Genomic DNA, 16,615 nt, shown 5'->3' with positions numbered 1-16,615 from the left:
GGAGAGCTGGTGGTTATAGGGGAATTAGGAGCTAAGGGCAGATGTAAGACCCCCGAAGGAAACGAGTAGATACTCAAGTATCACTCTGATCCGGACGAAAGCGCTGATGCCTTGTCTGGATCACATCCCTAGGTCTTGCCTACCTCCCTTTGACCCGCGATTCCTTCTAACCCTACCCGCAGGCGGGGGAGGAGCGCGAGCCGCGACACTAGCCTTCTGTGGCCGTCTCTGATCCTCAGACCGAGACGGACCAGGACCCCTATACTGTTCGGGCTTAGACCTGGACCATCGTGAAATGAAGGACTGAAGGCCGCTGAGCGCGCCTTTGCCTCCCTGAACTTCTCGACCACCTTCTCAACGGAGGTAACCAAAAATATTCGGAAGGCGAAACCGGGAAAACCCCTCTTCAAACTCATCGGCCAGATCCACATGCGATCCCCACGAGTTCATTCTCCTCCGTGCCTCAGCAGCGGCGGGTCCTGAACCGCGGGAAACCGATGGTTTTCCCTCTCCCCTCGAGAAGAGAGACAAACGAGAGCGGAGCTTTTCATTAAAATACGCTCGCAATGAACGCGGATTGCCCCCTCAAGGATATCGCGTGCGTGCTCTTTTCCCAAACAAACAACGCAGAGATCGTGTGTGTCATCAGGTGTCAAATAACGACGACGCGAATGCACACACCCTCTTAACGCTTTGCTAGTGCTCGCCATAATGATAGGAATATAGATCGCTCTTACCACGGAAATGCACGCTTCAAACAAAACGGTCAGTGAAGACGAAGAAGAGAATGACATGTTCTCCCGGCGCCTATTTATACTAATAGTCGCACCGGTAGTGACGTCATGGGCTGTCGCCGGCCAACGTGTTGTTGGTGTTTTTTCAATGTATGCTTCAGACACGGGTCACGACGAGGCGTTCCCCATAGCGACCCCTAGAGGACGCAGTTCGAAGTTCCCTTGAAAGGGAACTACAATTTTTGCACAATTGGTCAAAAGTTAAATTGGTCATTTGTTTCATAAATAATTCTACTTTACATTTAAAATCATTTACAGAAATGCTGTATGTCCAATTGTTATTCTGATAATGTGCTTATCTCATAATTGCTGCTTCCAACTCTATTTTATTTTTGTTAGATATGGGATTTTAATTATGTGCTAAATTACTTAAAGCCAATGTGTGTCTTTATCTAGCTAGTAGTGATTTTAACATTCTGATAAATAACTGCAAAGCAATTTATGTAAAGATGCAGATGCAAACACATTGATTGGTGATTGTTAAATCTTGGAAATAAAACTGCATTCACATTCAATACGTGTCTTTAAGTATATCACTCCGATCTCAAGCTTGACACTCGGGTAAATCTATACAATTTCCTTGTAACTGGTGGCTGAAGTGGATTCATTTCTGGATCTCTTGACTTGGGCCGAGGTCACGATACCACTCTGGATGGAGTCTCCCTGTGTTTCACCCTCTTCAGCATTGGTGACATGAGGAACTTTAAAGAGCTTTTCCTTCCTCTCCACACTCTCAGTAATAGAGGTGAAGTGAACACTTAAAAGGATTAGGCAGCGATTGCTGCAAATGCCCTAAAAGTGCGCCGCTGATTGTTTTAGGACATGCAGTGTTTTTATAAGACAGACCCCATTCAACGCTTGGCAAGATTACAAATTATGTCAGTGCCTTTACAAATGCTCTTGTCGTGCCACAATTCTATGGCCACCCGAATTCAAAATCCATCACAGATGATGGTAAAAAAAGTTAAAAAAAAAAATAAAAGCACCATCCTTTCACTCTTCTCAGCTATTTGCTACAAAATTACAACCGTACGAATGCTCAGAATGATATGTGACATTAGTGTGCAGGTATAGTGATTTATATTTTTTTCCTTTCACACATTGATCAAAGGAAGACATGACAAATAAAATGAAATGCTTTGAAGTTGATAAACATTCCTTTCATCATCTGGAGATTTTTGAAAGTAAGTGATGAACTGTGCTGTGCAAAACAAGCAATAATAAAACCACTACAAAATAATGCATACTAATAAAAAAAAGACAAAGCAACCATAAAAACATTCAAATGCAGACCTTTCTACTCTCATTGGCGCTTTTATGGAATTGCACTATCATGCTAATTTGCCCTGTTTAGTATATCTGGTCCTTAGTCTGAGACCGAATGCAAAAGACAACAACATCTGCTAAGCTTACAGCCCTCCACTACATTACATATGTGTACTTTATATACAGAAACACAGATAGAAGAAGTGGGTCATATTTGTTATTCATGTGTTTTAAATAATAAAGGTTTGCTAAAAGCCAACAATGAACAATAGAAATGGAATGGCAAACTTTCAAGGATTACTTCTCCAGTCCATTTGATAAGAGCACATTTATACACACGATCTGAATTTACTAATATCAATAGGATGTGGGGTCTTTATGGGTCTCTATGAAATCTGATCACAAGAGATTAAAGGAGACAGAAAATATGAATACCAAAGTGTCACGACTGACCATGTCTTTGCTGATCACCAAAAACACAATACCAGGTGGAAACAAGAGCATCAGAAAGTCCACTTCTAGTACTCTCTTTCAGTCTAGTCCAAGTCCTGAAGACACAATTACAGCTCCAACATCTGTAACAGTAAAGTACTTTCTCCATCATAAACTGACTCCATCTTCCGTCTGCCAATTTGATTTCCTAACGGACAGAGAGCAAATTATTCAGGCAGAAGCAAACCAAGATCACAAACATCGGTGCCCCTCAATACTGTGTTCTGTCCCTCTCTCTGTACCTCACTAGGTATGTTTACATGCACTAATTTCGTAAATTGTGAATCCAATCTGATTTCAGATTCTGAATGTTCTGTTTATATGAACCCTAAATTGTACACTGTTTACAGGTGCATATATGTATTCTAAACAAAACTTGAGAAGATAGTCAAATTCAATCTTAGGTGCATGTAAATGTAGCTACTGTAGACTAATGACTGTACACCACCAATGGTGAGGCTATGGATGGACCACTAATATGTAGAGATGACTGAGATGAAGTCTGGATGACTGGCAGGTGTTCTGTCAAGAATTTGTTGAGGATAGACTGTAGAAGAGCCAACATCACCCCTTCATTCTGGAAATAAATCATTTAAGAACATCATAACCTCACACAAGAGTACAACATCACTGTCATGATGTGGAAAGCCAGACAGAGAAAGCTCTTTCTGAGGCAACAGAAAATGCTCCATCATCCTGCTTCACTTTTAAAGATCCATCATGGAGAGCCTCATTCATCACAGTCTGGTTTCCTTCTGCCTCCTGCTCCAGGACCAGCATACAGCGGGTGAGCCGCTCTGCTGGAAACATCAGCGGCTGTCACCTACCATCACCCTGAGAGGCTCAAACAGGCCGTACCGAATCACCTTGGACTTGTCACATCCTTGCCATTATCTTTTCACTTGACTCTCCAATGGTACATGATGGAAGTCTATATGAACAAGGACCTCCTGTCACCAGGAAAGCTTTATGTCACTTTTAGGTTATTTCAGGTCAGGGCAAACTGAGATGAGAAACCTGGTTTCAGCGACTGTCTAACCATGGAGATACATCTTACTGTAGATTACCTGTAATTTTAGTCAGAATCACATGAATGTTTTTGAATGAATGCACATGTGCATTCTGAATGAAGTTCAGATGTTCTGGACACCATTTACAACATGTTTTTTTTTTTTTACACTCGTGGTCAGTGGTCATTGACCAAGACACATCTTAATAACAGGTGTAAACAGGGCTTTAGGCGCATTGCCCCTTGCGAAAAAGAACTTTAGCAAAAAGTACTTATTAGTGAAATAATACACTTTAAAAGCATATATACTTGAAGAAAGAAATTATTAACTTTTAGGCCTTGTTTACACTAGTGCGTTTTCATTTTAAAACGCATAACTTTTGCTACGGTTACGCCTGTTGTTTACACTACTCCAGCGTTTTTGAGGTTGAAAACGGAGACGTTTGAAAATGCTGCAGACCCTGCTTTAGTTTGAAAACTACGCGGTTGCATTTCAGTGTAAACAGAGCAAAACGGAGACTTTTGAAAACGATGGTGTGGCTGCCGACATTCGCTCTGCATATCCTTGACGACCTTGTAAACAATAACATCATGCTTATTGTTGCACCCATAGATATGTATAGGTAGATTACCCATACGACCGCTCCTAGCACGTAGACGCATCTGCCATCTAAATAATAGATCATCTACCTATACAAATCTATGGTTGTACCTGCATAAATGGTCATGTGACATGCGTTTTCAGTTGTGTAGTGTGGACGGAGATTGTTTCTGAAACGCAGTGAAAACGCCAGTGTAGACGAGGATCGTTTTCATTTTAAAACGCCGTTTTAAAACGAAAACGCACTAGTTTAAACAAGGCCTTAATGTAATATCAAACAAAACAGCTAATATATAATATATAATCAAGGTAAAATGCACGCTGATGTCTATGGAAACGGCAATAATGATCCTTACAAATATAATCTGACGACAGGTTTTATTGATATGATATACAAATTGTGTAGGTACCTTCCAAACCCGTAAGACCTTCGTTCATCTTCGGAATACAAATTAATATATTTTTGACGAATTCCAAGTGCTTTCTGACCTTGTATAGACAGCAACAAAACTACCACGTAAGTTTACTCTGCTCTTCTCCCAGTTTACCAGAGACCTACTTTAACATGTTTCGGGAGGAGAGGATGAATTTGCGAGTTGTAAATCCCACAGCTCGGATTCAGCGCGAACTAACATGGCGGCGCCCATCACCCGGTATAGATCAACTAACACGGTCGATATAAAAGTGTTTAAACTACCAAATAGATTTACTTGCACATATTTCAGAATCGGAATATCAGATATTTCGTTGAAAATTCTGTCATTAATTACTCACCCTCATGTCATTCCAAACCCGTAAGACCTTCGTTCATCTTCGGAATACAAATTAATATATTTTTGACGAATTCCAAGTGCTTTCTGACCTTGTATAGACAGCAACAAAACTACCACGTTCAAGGCCCAGAAAGGTAGTAAGGACATCGTTAAAATAGTCCATGTGACATCAATGGTTCAACCTTAATTTTATGAAGCTACAAGAATAGTTTTTATGCACAAAGAAAACAAAAATAACTTTATCCAACAATTTATTCTCTTCTGTGTCAGTCTTTAACGCATGTTCACAACAGCTGACACAGGAACTGGCATTTGGAACAACAAGAGGATGAGTAAAGGCCATTGCACACTGAATCCGAAATTTTCGTCTGAAATTTTCGCACATTGAAAAATTAATACGAGCTGACGCTGTGTCAATCACATTTACAAACTGCCTCCGAAACGTTCGTTCATCATAAAAAAATTCGGATCGGGTTCGATTTTCTGCGTTTTTCGCATCAGTAGCAAGCATTTTGACAGGTGTTTTGACAATTCAGAGCCACCATACAAGCTAACGCCAACATCTAGAATGGCTATTGTCAAGTTCATCCACTTTGTCTTGCAGTACAAAGCACTGTAAAGATCCTTGTACAGTGAGTTCACAGAAATTGGTGGTCTTCTTTTAATATCTGGCTCTAGTATCGCTAGCAAAACATCAAACTGAGCCTCTGACATACTGAAGTAAACTTTGAATCGTCCATGGTAATCCCGCTGCTCCTCAATAAGGAGGGGGAGCTCTCCTTCCTCTCTATATCTCAGGATTGGATGGACCCAATATTTCCTTTCTTTTTCTGCTTGTAAGAAGCGAGAGGACAACAAAATCATCCTCACTGCTTGAAGACTTTCATGCGTGATGAAATTTAAGGATGACAAATACGAAAAAATGCATACAAAAATGTCGGACTCAGTGTGCAAGGACCTTAATTAATTACATAATTTTCAGTAGGCTACACTTACGTGAACTTTTTTTTCATCAGCAGTACATTATCTGTGAGTACAGTTTTTTGTATATACTTATGAGATTTAAAGTACACTACACGTACACATTCAATACAATTAGCACACTTCTTTGTCGCTACTTTTTAGTTTATTTTTCACGATTCTTTTTGACATCCATGATGACATAAGAACCAATCATTTTAATGGCAAATCTGACACTTGACAGTCTTATGTTTCATTACAAAAGAAAAGAGTGATTAGGACATTCTTCAAAATTTGACCTTTTCTGTTCCCCAGAAGAAATGGCTTTGTAACGACTCGAGCGTTAATGAAAGATAAGAGCATTTTCATTTTGGGGTGAACTATTCTTTTAAAGCACTGCAGCTGATCAGACTGCAAGATCAGTGTCAGACTTTTATTCTTAATAAATGTGTGAGTGATTAAGGCCCATCGTGCTGTGTATGATTGATTCATCCATCAGCTCAGAGTGCTGTGAGCTCATCAATTTCCTTGCTTTGAGCAAGGAAAAAAAAGCCATTAACCACATTTCCTTGTTCTCATTTCCTTCCTTTAAATCTGCACATGTAACACGAGACAAACTTATCTGCCTGTAATGAGACGTATTTGCCAGAATGCTGTTCTCCTGGAATAAGAGCTTGATAGTCTCAGTGCAGGATGCCAATATGACTCAACAGTCTTCACTTGTGCCGTGTTTCAGATAGCTTGAGCTCAGTAAGTCATCAAGCAGGCCGATTTTAGATGATATGTGACTATGGCTACTCACCATGCAGCCAGTTGAGTCCATCCTTCTGTCTGAAACACACTTTGTGAGTGATTAAGGCCCATCGTGCTGTGTATGATTGATTCATCCATCAGCTCAGAGTGCTGTGAGCTCATCAATTTCCTTGCTTTGAGCAAGGAAAAAAAAGCCATTAACCACATTTCCTTGTTCTCATTTCCTTCCTTTAAATCTGCACATGTAACACGAGACAAACTTATCTGCCTGTAATGAGACGTATTTGCCAGAATGCTGTTCTCCTGGAATAAGAGCTTGATAGTCTCAGTGCAGGATGCCAATATGACTCAACAGTCTTCACTTGTGCCGTGTTTCAGATAGCTTGAGCTCAGTAAGTCATCAAGCAGGCCGATTTTAGATGATATGTGACTATGGCTACTCACCATGCAGCCAGTCGAGTCCATCCTTCTGTCTGAAACACACTTAAAGTTTTTCCGGCATCCGCCGTTGTCTTTAGAGCAATCCCTCACTGGACCAAACGACGCGAGCAGATCGTCCACCGTCTCAAAATATGTAGACATGATGGCCTCTTCCCTAAAAGAAAAAACACAGGAGAGAAATACAATTAAATATCATTAACAAACAAAATAGGTAACGTTCAAAAACATTTTATATTAAGTTCAGAATATTTATGAATTTTTAATGCCTTTGAAAAGCAGTGGCGCCTGGTGGACAATTTTCTATAAGGCGCCACATCCAACACGTTCAGCATACATCCGGTTATGATTTATCGCAGTATACCAAAAAGGAAAAGTATTAAGACTTGAAACATTTTAAATAAATAATTTTTTTTTTTTTTTTTTACCAAAGATTGAGGATGATTCCGACAAAATAATTTCTGCAAGCTTTTTTCAAGATAAATTATTATTATTACTTTTGTTTTAATTTTCATAATTCACAATTTATGTATACAGTGCAACATCAAAAACTGTGAGGGAAAAAAATTAATGTGACTTTTGTTTTTCTATACATATTTAAATAACTACAAGTCAAGCTGCCATACTGTACCAAACAGGACCTCACGGAGATGCCACTATACCGCCTTAACAGATCCTTTCAGAATTATTAAACAGAACAGAACACAAATAAAAAAAAGTAAATTAAAATATTCTGAATTTGTCGAATGTGGTGATTGAAGGCAGCCAACATGACCAATGAACAGTTCCTGTGTCAGGTACGTATATAAACACCATTGACCATTGCAAACTCCTATAAAAACATGTTTCTTCAGTGAGTTTCTATTATAAAACACTTGCCAGACATCCTAGCATACTGAAATGTGCTCATGCAAAAAGCTACCAAAGAGCACACATACACGGTTCGTTTATTTGCACATTAATAATGGACTCGCGCGTCTAATATTGTAGGATTGCTGTGGGTCACTGTAATCATCTTCACCCCCATTACAATCGCCATCCATCAAAACTTTACTGTTAGATACTGGTTTGCTTTATTCAGCCCATACAGACTAGTCCTGACTTCATATTCCTTTTTAATAGAGGTATGTTTGTTCACCAATCGCTGCACAAGTTAAGGTTGCGTATGATTACGAAAGCACATTAGTGCTAACCCTCCTGGAACTCATAGAGATTGCATTGCAGCGCCTGCAGTTCTGAAAATAAATAAATAAATACATAAAAGTGTTTGTATGGAAGTCTAAGAACAGTCTGGCCGATTCTCAGCCAAAGTGAAATTGCCCAACAAGGGGTGGTACTCCAAAGAACCAATATCCAGAGGCAGAACAAACAGTCTAGAATGGTGACAGTTGAGATTGAATGTGAAAAAAAAAAGAGAAAAAAAAACTCTCCCTTTTACACTTTGGTGGTGCGTCACCCTATTGCCCTAATGAAGAAACCGCTCCTGTTGAAAATTGTCTTCCGCTCACCAAGGCTGCATTTGTTTGATCAAAATGACAGTAAAAAGTGAAATATTATTACAAATTAAAACTTCTATGTAAATATAGTGTAAAGTGTATGTGATCAAAGCTGATTTTTCAGCATCATTACTCCAGTCTTCAGTGTCACATGATCCTTCAGAAATAATTCTAATATGCTGATTTGCTGCTCAAGAAACATTTCTGGGAATGAACGAACGAATGAATGTGTGCAGTGTACAGATGTAAAAGCATTTACATTTCAAAAACTGTCCATACATTAATATTGTACATATGAGTCAAGTCAGGGTTATTTGTATAGAGCTTTTCACAATACGCATCTTTTCAAAGCAGCTTGACATACTGAATTAGGATATTATAATATATCAGTAACTGTAACACATTAATTGATACATGGATGTGTTTTCAGACATTAAAAAAGTAGGATACATTTGCAGTTTACCTATAAATACTAATTAGATCATGTAGAACATGCAGTGCAGAAATAATGCATGACTTCCGCATGAGGACAAAATGAGCAGTACCTTCAGCGGACACCCATAATGCCCTCCTCTGTCCTCTGCACAACAACGTTTACTCTGAGAGCAGGACATAATTGAAACAGGTGTCTGTTTTTGTGGCAGAGACAAACATATAATTTGTTACTATTCATCATTGGTTTTCCAATGAGGATGGAGCACAAGGTCACAGAAATATTGTGTGCTTTGCTGTTGCCATGACACCAGGCAAACATCTGTGGTGATCTATTGTGATTGTGAAAAACATAAACTACAACTAAAAAAAACAAAACAAAACTATAGAATGCAGAAGAAATCGAACTTACTAAAACAAACAGATACAGGCATAAGAAAATGTTTATTTTATGCTATTTATTTATTATTATTTATCTCTTAATACATTCATAGACGCACACATTGTAATGAGATAATAAAACAATATGTAAACGACCAAGCAGTTTGTTTTTCACAAATTAGTTGAGTGAATGTTTCAGTGACTCACTTATCACCAACTGTCAAAAAAGGTGAATCTGAATAGATCTTTATAGCGAAAAAATAAATAAAAAATCCCAACTATTATGCAACGATATATTGCAATTATGCAAAAACAAATATTCTCTTCCAGTCATGCAAAGAATGAAAGGAGCTGAAAATCCCCCAATGAATCTCAGTAATGCTAATTAGCCTTGGTTGTTTTTAGCCATTTCAACTGAAATTAACATTATTTTAATTGCACATCCAAGTATAATCTACTTGCAACTAATTCACTTTAATGAAATGGTTAGGTTTACTTATTGTGAGGAAATTAATAAACATAATTACACTGTTTTATATACAATTTTAAAGTTGTTAAGCACTTGCTGTAATTAAAGGTGTAATTTATACTAGAATGGAATAGATTTACTGTGTTTACCATCAAGTTTAGATATTTTACTATATGATTTACATTATATGAGTTTCATGGTTTTCAGATTGCCAATTGATGTTGCTAATTAAGATTAAGATTAAAAAAAAGATTGCTAATTAATGGATGGATGGAACCGTTGTGCGGAGACTGTGTTGCAGTTGTTAGTAGAGATCCAGAGATGTGACGCATACTGTGTCCTTGAATTAGTCTTATTCAAAAACGTCAAGTAACAAACCAGACTGAATGCTCTTGGGATGAACGCATGTCCAGACACACATTCACAGCGAGTGCTCTTCATTTCAATAGCAGCCCAACCAAACCACATATTTCCATTTAGTCCATATACTGTATCCACCATATATTTAGATTTTTTTATTACTGACAGTATTTCTGTGGAGGCAGACAAACACACAACAATATAAGAATCAAAGAAATCAGAAGCTGACCTGAGATAACATGTACATGTCTGCTGATCAGACCAATGTGAATTATAAAAGATCAGCTTCCTGCCGTCCAATACATCTACTGATTCTCTGCTCACAGATGATTCATGAAATTAACATCATGAATAGAGACAGATTACTCTCAGTGGAAAAATAAAAACAGAACAGTTGTTGACTATGTTTTCTATGTCAGTCACAACCAAAGAAAGCTGCAAATTGGAACAGACTTGTAAACAGTCTAAAATCTGGCTTATGTTGCTGGAGAGAAACAGTAAAATGAAGCTTGAAAGAGAGATAGCGAGACAGAGAGAGATCCAAAGGTGGATGATGTATTACAGTAATGAGTATCTAAGGAGGACCACTTTAGGAATACACAGGTGTGCTCATAAGTTTACATACCCCTTGCATAATGTGCAAAATTAATAATTGAAGCAAAATAAGAGATCATGAAAATTGCATGTTATTTTTTATTTAGTACTGTCCTGAATAAGCTATTTCACATAATAGATGTTTACATATTCTCCACAATACAAAATAATAACTGAATTAATAAAAATGACCCCATTCAAACGTTTACATACCCTTGAATCTTAATACTATGCGTCATTTCCTGGATGATCCACGACTATTTTTATATTTTGAGATAGTTGTCCATGAGTCCCTTGTTTGTCCTGAGCAGTCCAACTGCCTGCTGTTCTTCAGAAAAATCCTCCAGCTCCTGCACATTCTTTGGATTTCCAGCACCTTCTGCATATTTGAACCCTTTCCAACATTGACTGTATGATTTTGAGATCCATATTTTCACACTGAGGACAATTGAGGGACTCATGCATAACTACAAAAGGTGAAAATGTACTATTAACATGAAAACATGTACTATTAACTATTAAAACATTCTTTCTATTAACTACTAGTTTATTAGCATGCCTATTATTAACATATTGGCAAAGCACATATTAATGCCTTATTCTGCATTTTTTTTAGATCCCCTAATCTTACCCCATACCTAAACTTAACAACTACCTTACTATTAATACGCAGAAAAATTGAAGTTTATTGAGGCAAAAGTTGTAGTTAACAGTTGAAATTAACATTATATATACTGTATATACTCTCAAAAAAGGTACTAGCATGTGCATTTTAGGGAAACTGATATGTACCATTTAGGTAGCTTTGTACCCTTTTTCTGAGCATTTAAAGATATGGCAATGTCTGAATGTGTACAGAATGACAATTTGGAGGGAAAAATGTGCTTTGTCATGGAAGTAATGTCAATTTTTTTTCTTTCTTTCTTTTTGGATGAAATCAATGTGACCTGGATATGTTTTCATGAGATTCATAGTCAAATGATGTTCGGTGATCATGTGTGTGTTCATGTGTGTCTTCAGCTGGCCACAGTGGCAGGTGCGTACAGTACATAATAAGTGTGTTTCTGGCCGGCTGTGTGGAGCAGGAGGACGTCTGCAGCCATGACAGTCGCTGGGGTGATTATTAGCGGTCCTCACAGGCCAAAGCGTCCAAACTTCCCCTAACAAGATGGAACATGATTTCCCATGGCAAGGGCGCTGGCATTGCCCACAGCCTGCCTGCTCGCATTACATGTCAGCCTAATAAGCTCTGCAGACAAACACACAGCAGCATTACAGCTGCGGCTTACACCAGCATTAACAAGCAATTACAGCTTATTTAAAAAAACTATACAGGTCCATGAATGAAATAATGACTGTATAATGCATTATTGCTCATCACTATACCATTTCATATGAACCACTTACAAGGGTTACTCTCACAAAATCTGAAAAAGAAAAAAAAAAAAAAAGTAAATTTATTTAATCAGTTACAATGGAAACTTATTTCTGCATTGGAATACAAATATAAAAAAAAAAAATGTTGCAAATCTGAAAATTTCTTAGAAATTTCAGTTTACATCGTGCAATTTTTTTTTTTTTTCAATAAGTTTCCATTACTGATGTTTTACATTACTGATGTAGTGCATCATTTTTATACTTAGGTTGAATTTGAACAACATTATTGGTGCAAATTAAAATCGAATTAATATTATACTAAAAATGTGTTTTATACCAGTTAAGGACTTAACTTTTCTTATTACGGTAAAGCATTTCTTTTAAATAGTTGATAGATATATATGCTGGAAGCTAATTACAAGTCTTCATTGAGATCTAAAGTCGATGAACCATTTTTGCATTGCCGCCTCTATAGGAGTGGATATGAAACAGGTGAAATATTATAATCGATATAATTCCTTTGAAATTTTGCTGATTCAATCAGAGGCCGCACTGATGTAGTGCATCATTTTTATACTTAGGTTGAATTTGAACAACATTATTGGTGCAAATTAAAATCGAATTAATATTATACTAAAAATGTGTTTTATACCAGTTAAGGACTTAACTTTTCTTATTACGGTAAAGCATTTCTTTTAAATAGTTGTACTGACTTTAATTAATAATATAAAATAATCAGTGAAAATAATATTTTACAGTAATAACTAAGTTATACAACTAAGTACAGTGTTATTTTAGTATCATTGAGATACTGTTACAGTTTAAGTCATTTTTGTAGTGTGTTTTTGTCACTTTTATTAGTTTTTGATGTTTTTAAATATGCCTGTATAGATTTGTATGCATTTTTATTTCAGTTTATTACATTTTAGTACATAAAGCTGAACTAAATGAAAAAAGATAAATGTTGCTTTGTAAACTAGCTCGTTTTTATATTTTATTTCAGGTTTCAGTCTTTAGAATCTTTATTTTATTTCAAGCATTATAATCGATATAATTCCTTTGAAATTTTGCTGATTCAATCAGAGGCCGCAGTGGCACTAGATGAAAGCCATTTGTCTTGTGATGCATAGGAGGATGATATTGCTGTGGCATTTCATAACTGTGCCCGCTATTGACAGTTTTAATCATTCTCACCCGCCCTGTTCCTGTGATGTCTTAATTGAATTTGTCTCTGACAGCTGGTGAGCGGCAACATCGCAACAATTCAGATTGCATTCTAATGCACACAAGCTCAAACAAACACCTGCCAAGAGACCTGTAGAAATGAAAGAATTGCTTTTTCCCGTCATCTGGACCTCAGGAGAAATGTGAGCTTTATGTGAGTGGGTTGAAAGGGGTGATGGATGACTGTAAGCCCGTACCGCATGCGGAGAGCGGAGCTCTGCAGAGCCGTTTTGTAATTAATGTGAAGTCTGAATTATTGATGGATGCCGGCGGGGCAGAACTGCAGCCCCTTCCTGAAAGCTGGGAGGCTGAGAGTGACAGGAATCGAGGGTCACATACACCTGGCTAGAGATTCACCTACCTGGACCTCGCATCAGTATATGTCTTCCCACACATAAACCACCACTGCACTGTAAAGCTATGGCGAGAATGTCGAAAAGTTGAGAAATGCACAAAAAAAAAACATACAAAAAAATAAAAAATAAAAATCGCCAGACGGCAGCCATTCACTATGAGGTGAAGACATCTACCAGATGTGTTTCAATAGATTTTTTAGATGGATTTAGTCCTTTAATAACATTAAATATTGCTATATTGAACTTCAGCAGCAGCTGCAAGAATTTTTTTTTGCATGTGTGGAGACAGTGAAAGTCTTTAGCATCTGGAGTGTCAATTGAAATAAGCCTTCAACTCAATTGTGTCTGTTTGCATAACGAACATGACATCACAAGCATTTACCCTTGATAATGTAAAATAAATTAATAATAAAAAAGTACAACATTAACAACATTTACAACATACAAAAACACTATTTCAGTCTTTCTACTTAAAATCTTTGCATAATTCAATACATCAATTGCAGTTTCAATTATTTATATTTAATTATTTGTGAAATTTGTGAGTCAATATTATTTCAAACTAAATCCAACACTGTTAAAAAATGCTAAAATATTAAATATATAAAGATTATTGCAGATTTTACAAGAAAACACTACTTTAGTCCTTCTACTTTAACATTTCATGTTTAATTCAATGTTACTTTTCATTTCTTTGTAATTCTTTGTGAAATTTACAAGTGACTTCTGAGTGAAAATTGTTTCAAAGTACATCAAATACCGAATACAAAGATTATTGGATACATGCAAATACATTTTTATTTTAGTCTTTCTACTTTAAAATTGCATTGTGTTACTTGCTGTTTCTTTTTTGTAATTATTTGTGAAATTTGCTAGCAATTTCTGAGTGTACATTGTTCAAAATAAATCCTACACCAAAACAGTTCAGTGTATTTACTAATCATGGTTGTCACGAATCCGGTTCATGGACTTCTTTCCAATTGCCACCAGAGGTCACTCTTCCATTATATTGACTCTCTCACTACAAAGACTTTCACATGTCACCCCGGACTACATTTCCCATCATCCATTGCACTGATTACACACACAGCTGCAACCAATCAAACGCACTTTATAAGTCATGGACTTCCTCTTTTAAATCGCTGAGTATTGTTTGCACTTATCTCCCTGTCAGTGATAGCAACATTACGGAGCCAGTTCCCGGTCCTAGTTTCGAGTTCCTAGTTCTAGTCTAAGTTAAGACACGTCTTGTTTTCCTGATTGCCTGTTTTCTGATTATTTAGCCTGTCTGTTGGATTACCTGTTTGCTTCACCCTCTGGATTATGTTCGCCGTCGTTTGACCCACGCATGTCCTTGGATTACTCTTTTGTCGTGCCTACAACATACCTGTTTGCCATTGTCTAACCCGCGCCTGTTTCATTACCACATCTTTAAATAAAGCTCTGCATATGGATCCGTACGTTTCACGTTCTGATTACTCCGTTACAATGGTAAAATGAAAAAATAAAAAAAGATTAGCCACCAATATAGGATACATTTCCAGTAATGACTGTGGAGGTGCAATGTATTTTGGGTTGCACAAGGCTAAAGTGATTTACAATGTAAGTTTTTTTTTTTTTCGGACTTCATTAACTAACAATAAACTGTACACTTGGATTACTCTTTTGTCATGCCTACAACATACCTGTTTGCCATTGTCTAACCCTCGCCTGTTTCATGACCACATCTTTAAATAAAGCTCTGCATATGGATCCGTACGTTTCACGTTCTGATTACTCCGTTACAATGGTAAAATGAAAAAATAAAAAAAGATTAGCCACCAATATAGGATACATTTCCAGTAATGACTGTGGAGGTGCAATGTATTTTGGGTTGCACAAGGCTAAAGTGATTTACAATGTAGTTTTTTTTTTTTTTCGGACTTCATTAACTAACAATAAACTGTACATTCTACAAAACCAGCTGCTTTTTAGAATAAGGCTAAACATAAATCACCTGCTATTTTGATTAGAATAAATCACAAGTGATCAAATAGTTGCAAGAAATATTTCATAGTATTTCACAAGGTTCAAATCGGATGCAAAGCACAGCATCCGCAGAAGTAGATAACTCCATGCAGCCACTAAACGACAAGAAATGAATGACTTCTTGTCTACAGTGTGATGTTTGTTTGGAAAGCCATCTTCATGGCTGTGTAAGTGTATAGTTGAGGTGTTTTTTGATTCAGCATGTGCCTGAGGTCTGCTAATTAATCAAAGCCTTTGTAATGCCAAGCGAAAATGATTATTGCCAGAACAATCAACACTAGTGGTGTATAATTTACCAATTCCTGATCCCAAACCTCCCCCTGAGTATAATAATCAATCCTAAATAGTCTCTCCAGGATCGCTGATTTATTCAAGGAAGAATGACATTCAATTCATGTTTATTTGCATAGCGCCTTTCACAATAGAGATGATCCCAAAGCAGCTTTACAGAGAAAGTCTTAATGAGAGAGCAGAATGCCAAATATGGCATAGGAAAAGTCCCTATGAATAAATACTTACTAAATATTGAGCTTTTCTTTTCTTTTCTTTTCTTTTCTTTTCTTTTCTTACAAAAGCAGGAGGAGAACATTACGTTATTTGACTCTTTTTACGTTAGTGTTAAGCAATCGCTTGGACTAGCTGTTGTATTACGCATTAACATGCACTGCAAACTAAATACTACTTCTGTTTACTTTAAATAATGTCTTATCATACACATAAATACATCATTACAGTGATTAGATTTCCTGTTGGTGAATATGGTATACCTGTCTTATTTCAAACCATTTATTTATTTAGTGATGCATCTACAT

General features: G+C 37.0%; 1 protein-coding gene across 1 annotated transcript in view; it reads right to left on the bottom strand.

Moving 5' to 3' along the window:
• Nucleotides 1-16,615, bottom strand: part of astn2 (astrotactin 2) — a 539,680-nt gene that overhangs the window by 181,715 nt on the left and 341,350 nt on the right. Inside the window, exon 11 of the mRNA XM_016552240.1 lies at nt 7,093-7,243. Within this exon, the coding sequence (XP_016407726.1) occupies nt 7,093-7,243 (151 nt within the window). The remainder of the gene's footprint in view (nt 1-7,092; nt 7,244-16,615) is intronic.

Source organism: Sinocyclocheilus rhinocerous, unplaced genomic scaffold (assembly GCF_001515625.1).
Source record: "Sinocyclocheilus rhinocerous isolate Xijiao unplaced genomic scaffold, SAMN03320098_v1.1 scaffold285, whole genome shotgun sequence".
Lineage (NCBI taxonomy): Eukaryota > Metazoa > Chordata > Actinopteri > Cypriniformes > Cyprinidae > Sinocyclocheilus > Sinocyclocheilus rhinocerous.
Note: the sequence above shows the minus strand (reverse complement) of the source record. Positions and strands in the feature narration are given on the sequence as shown.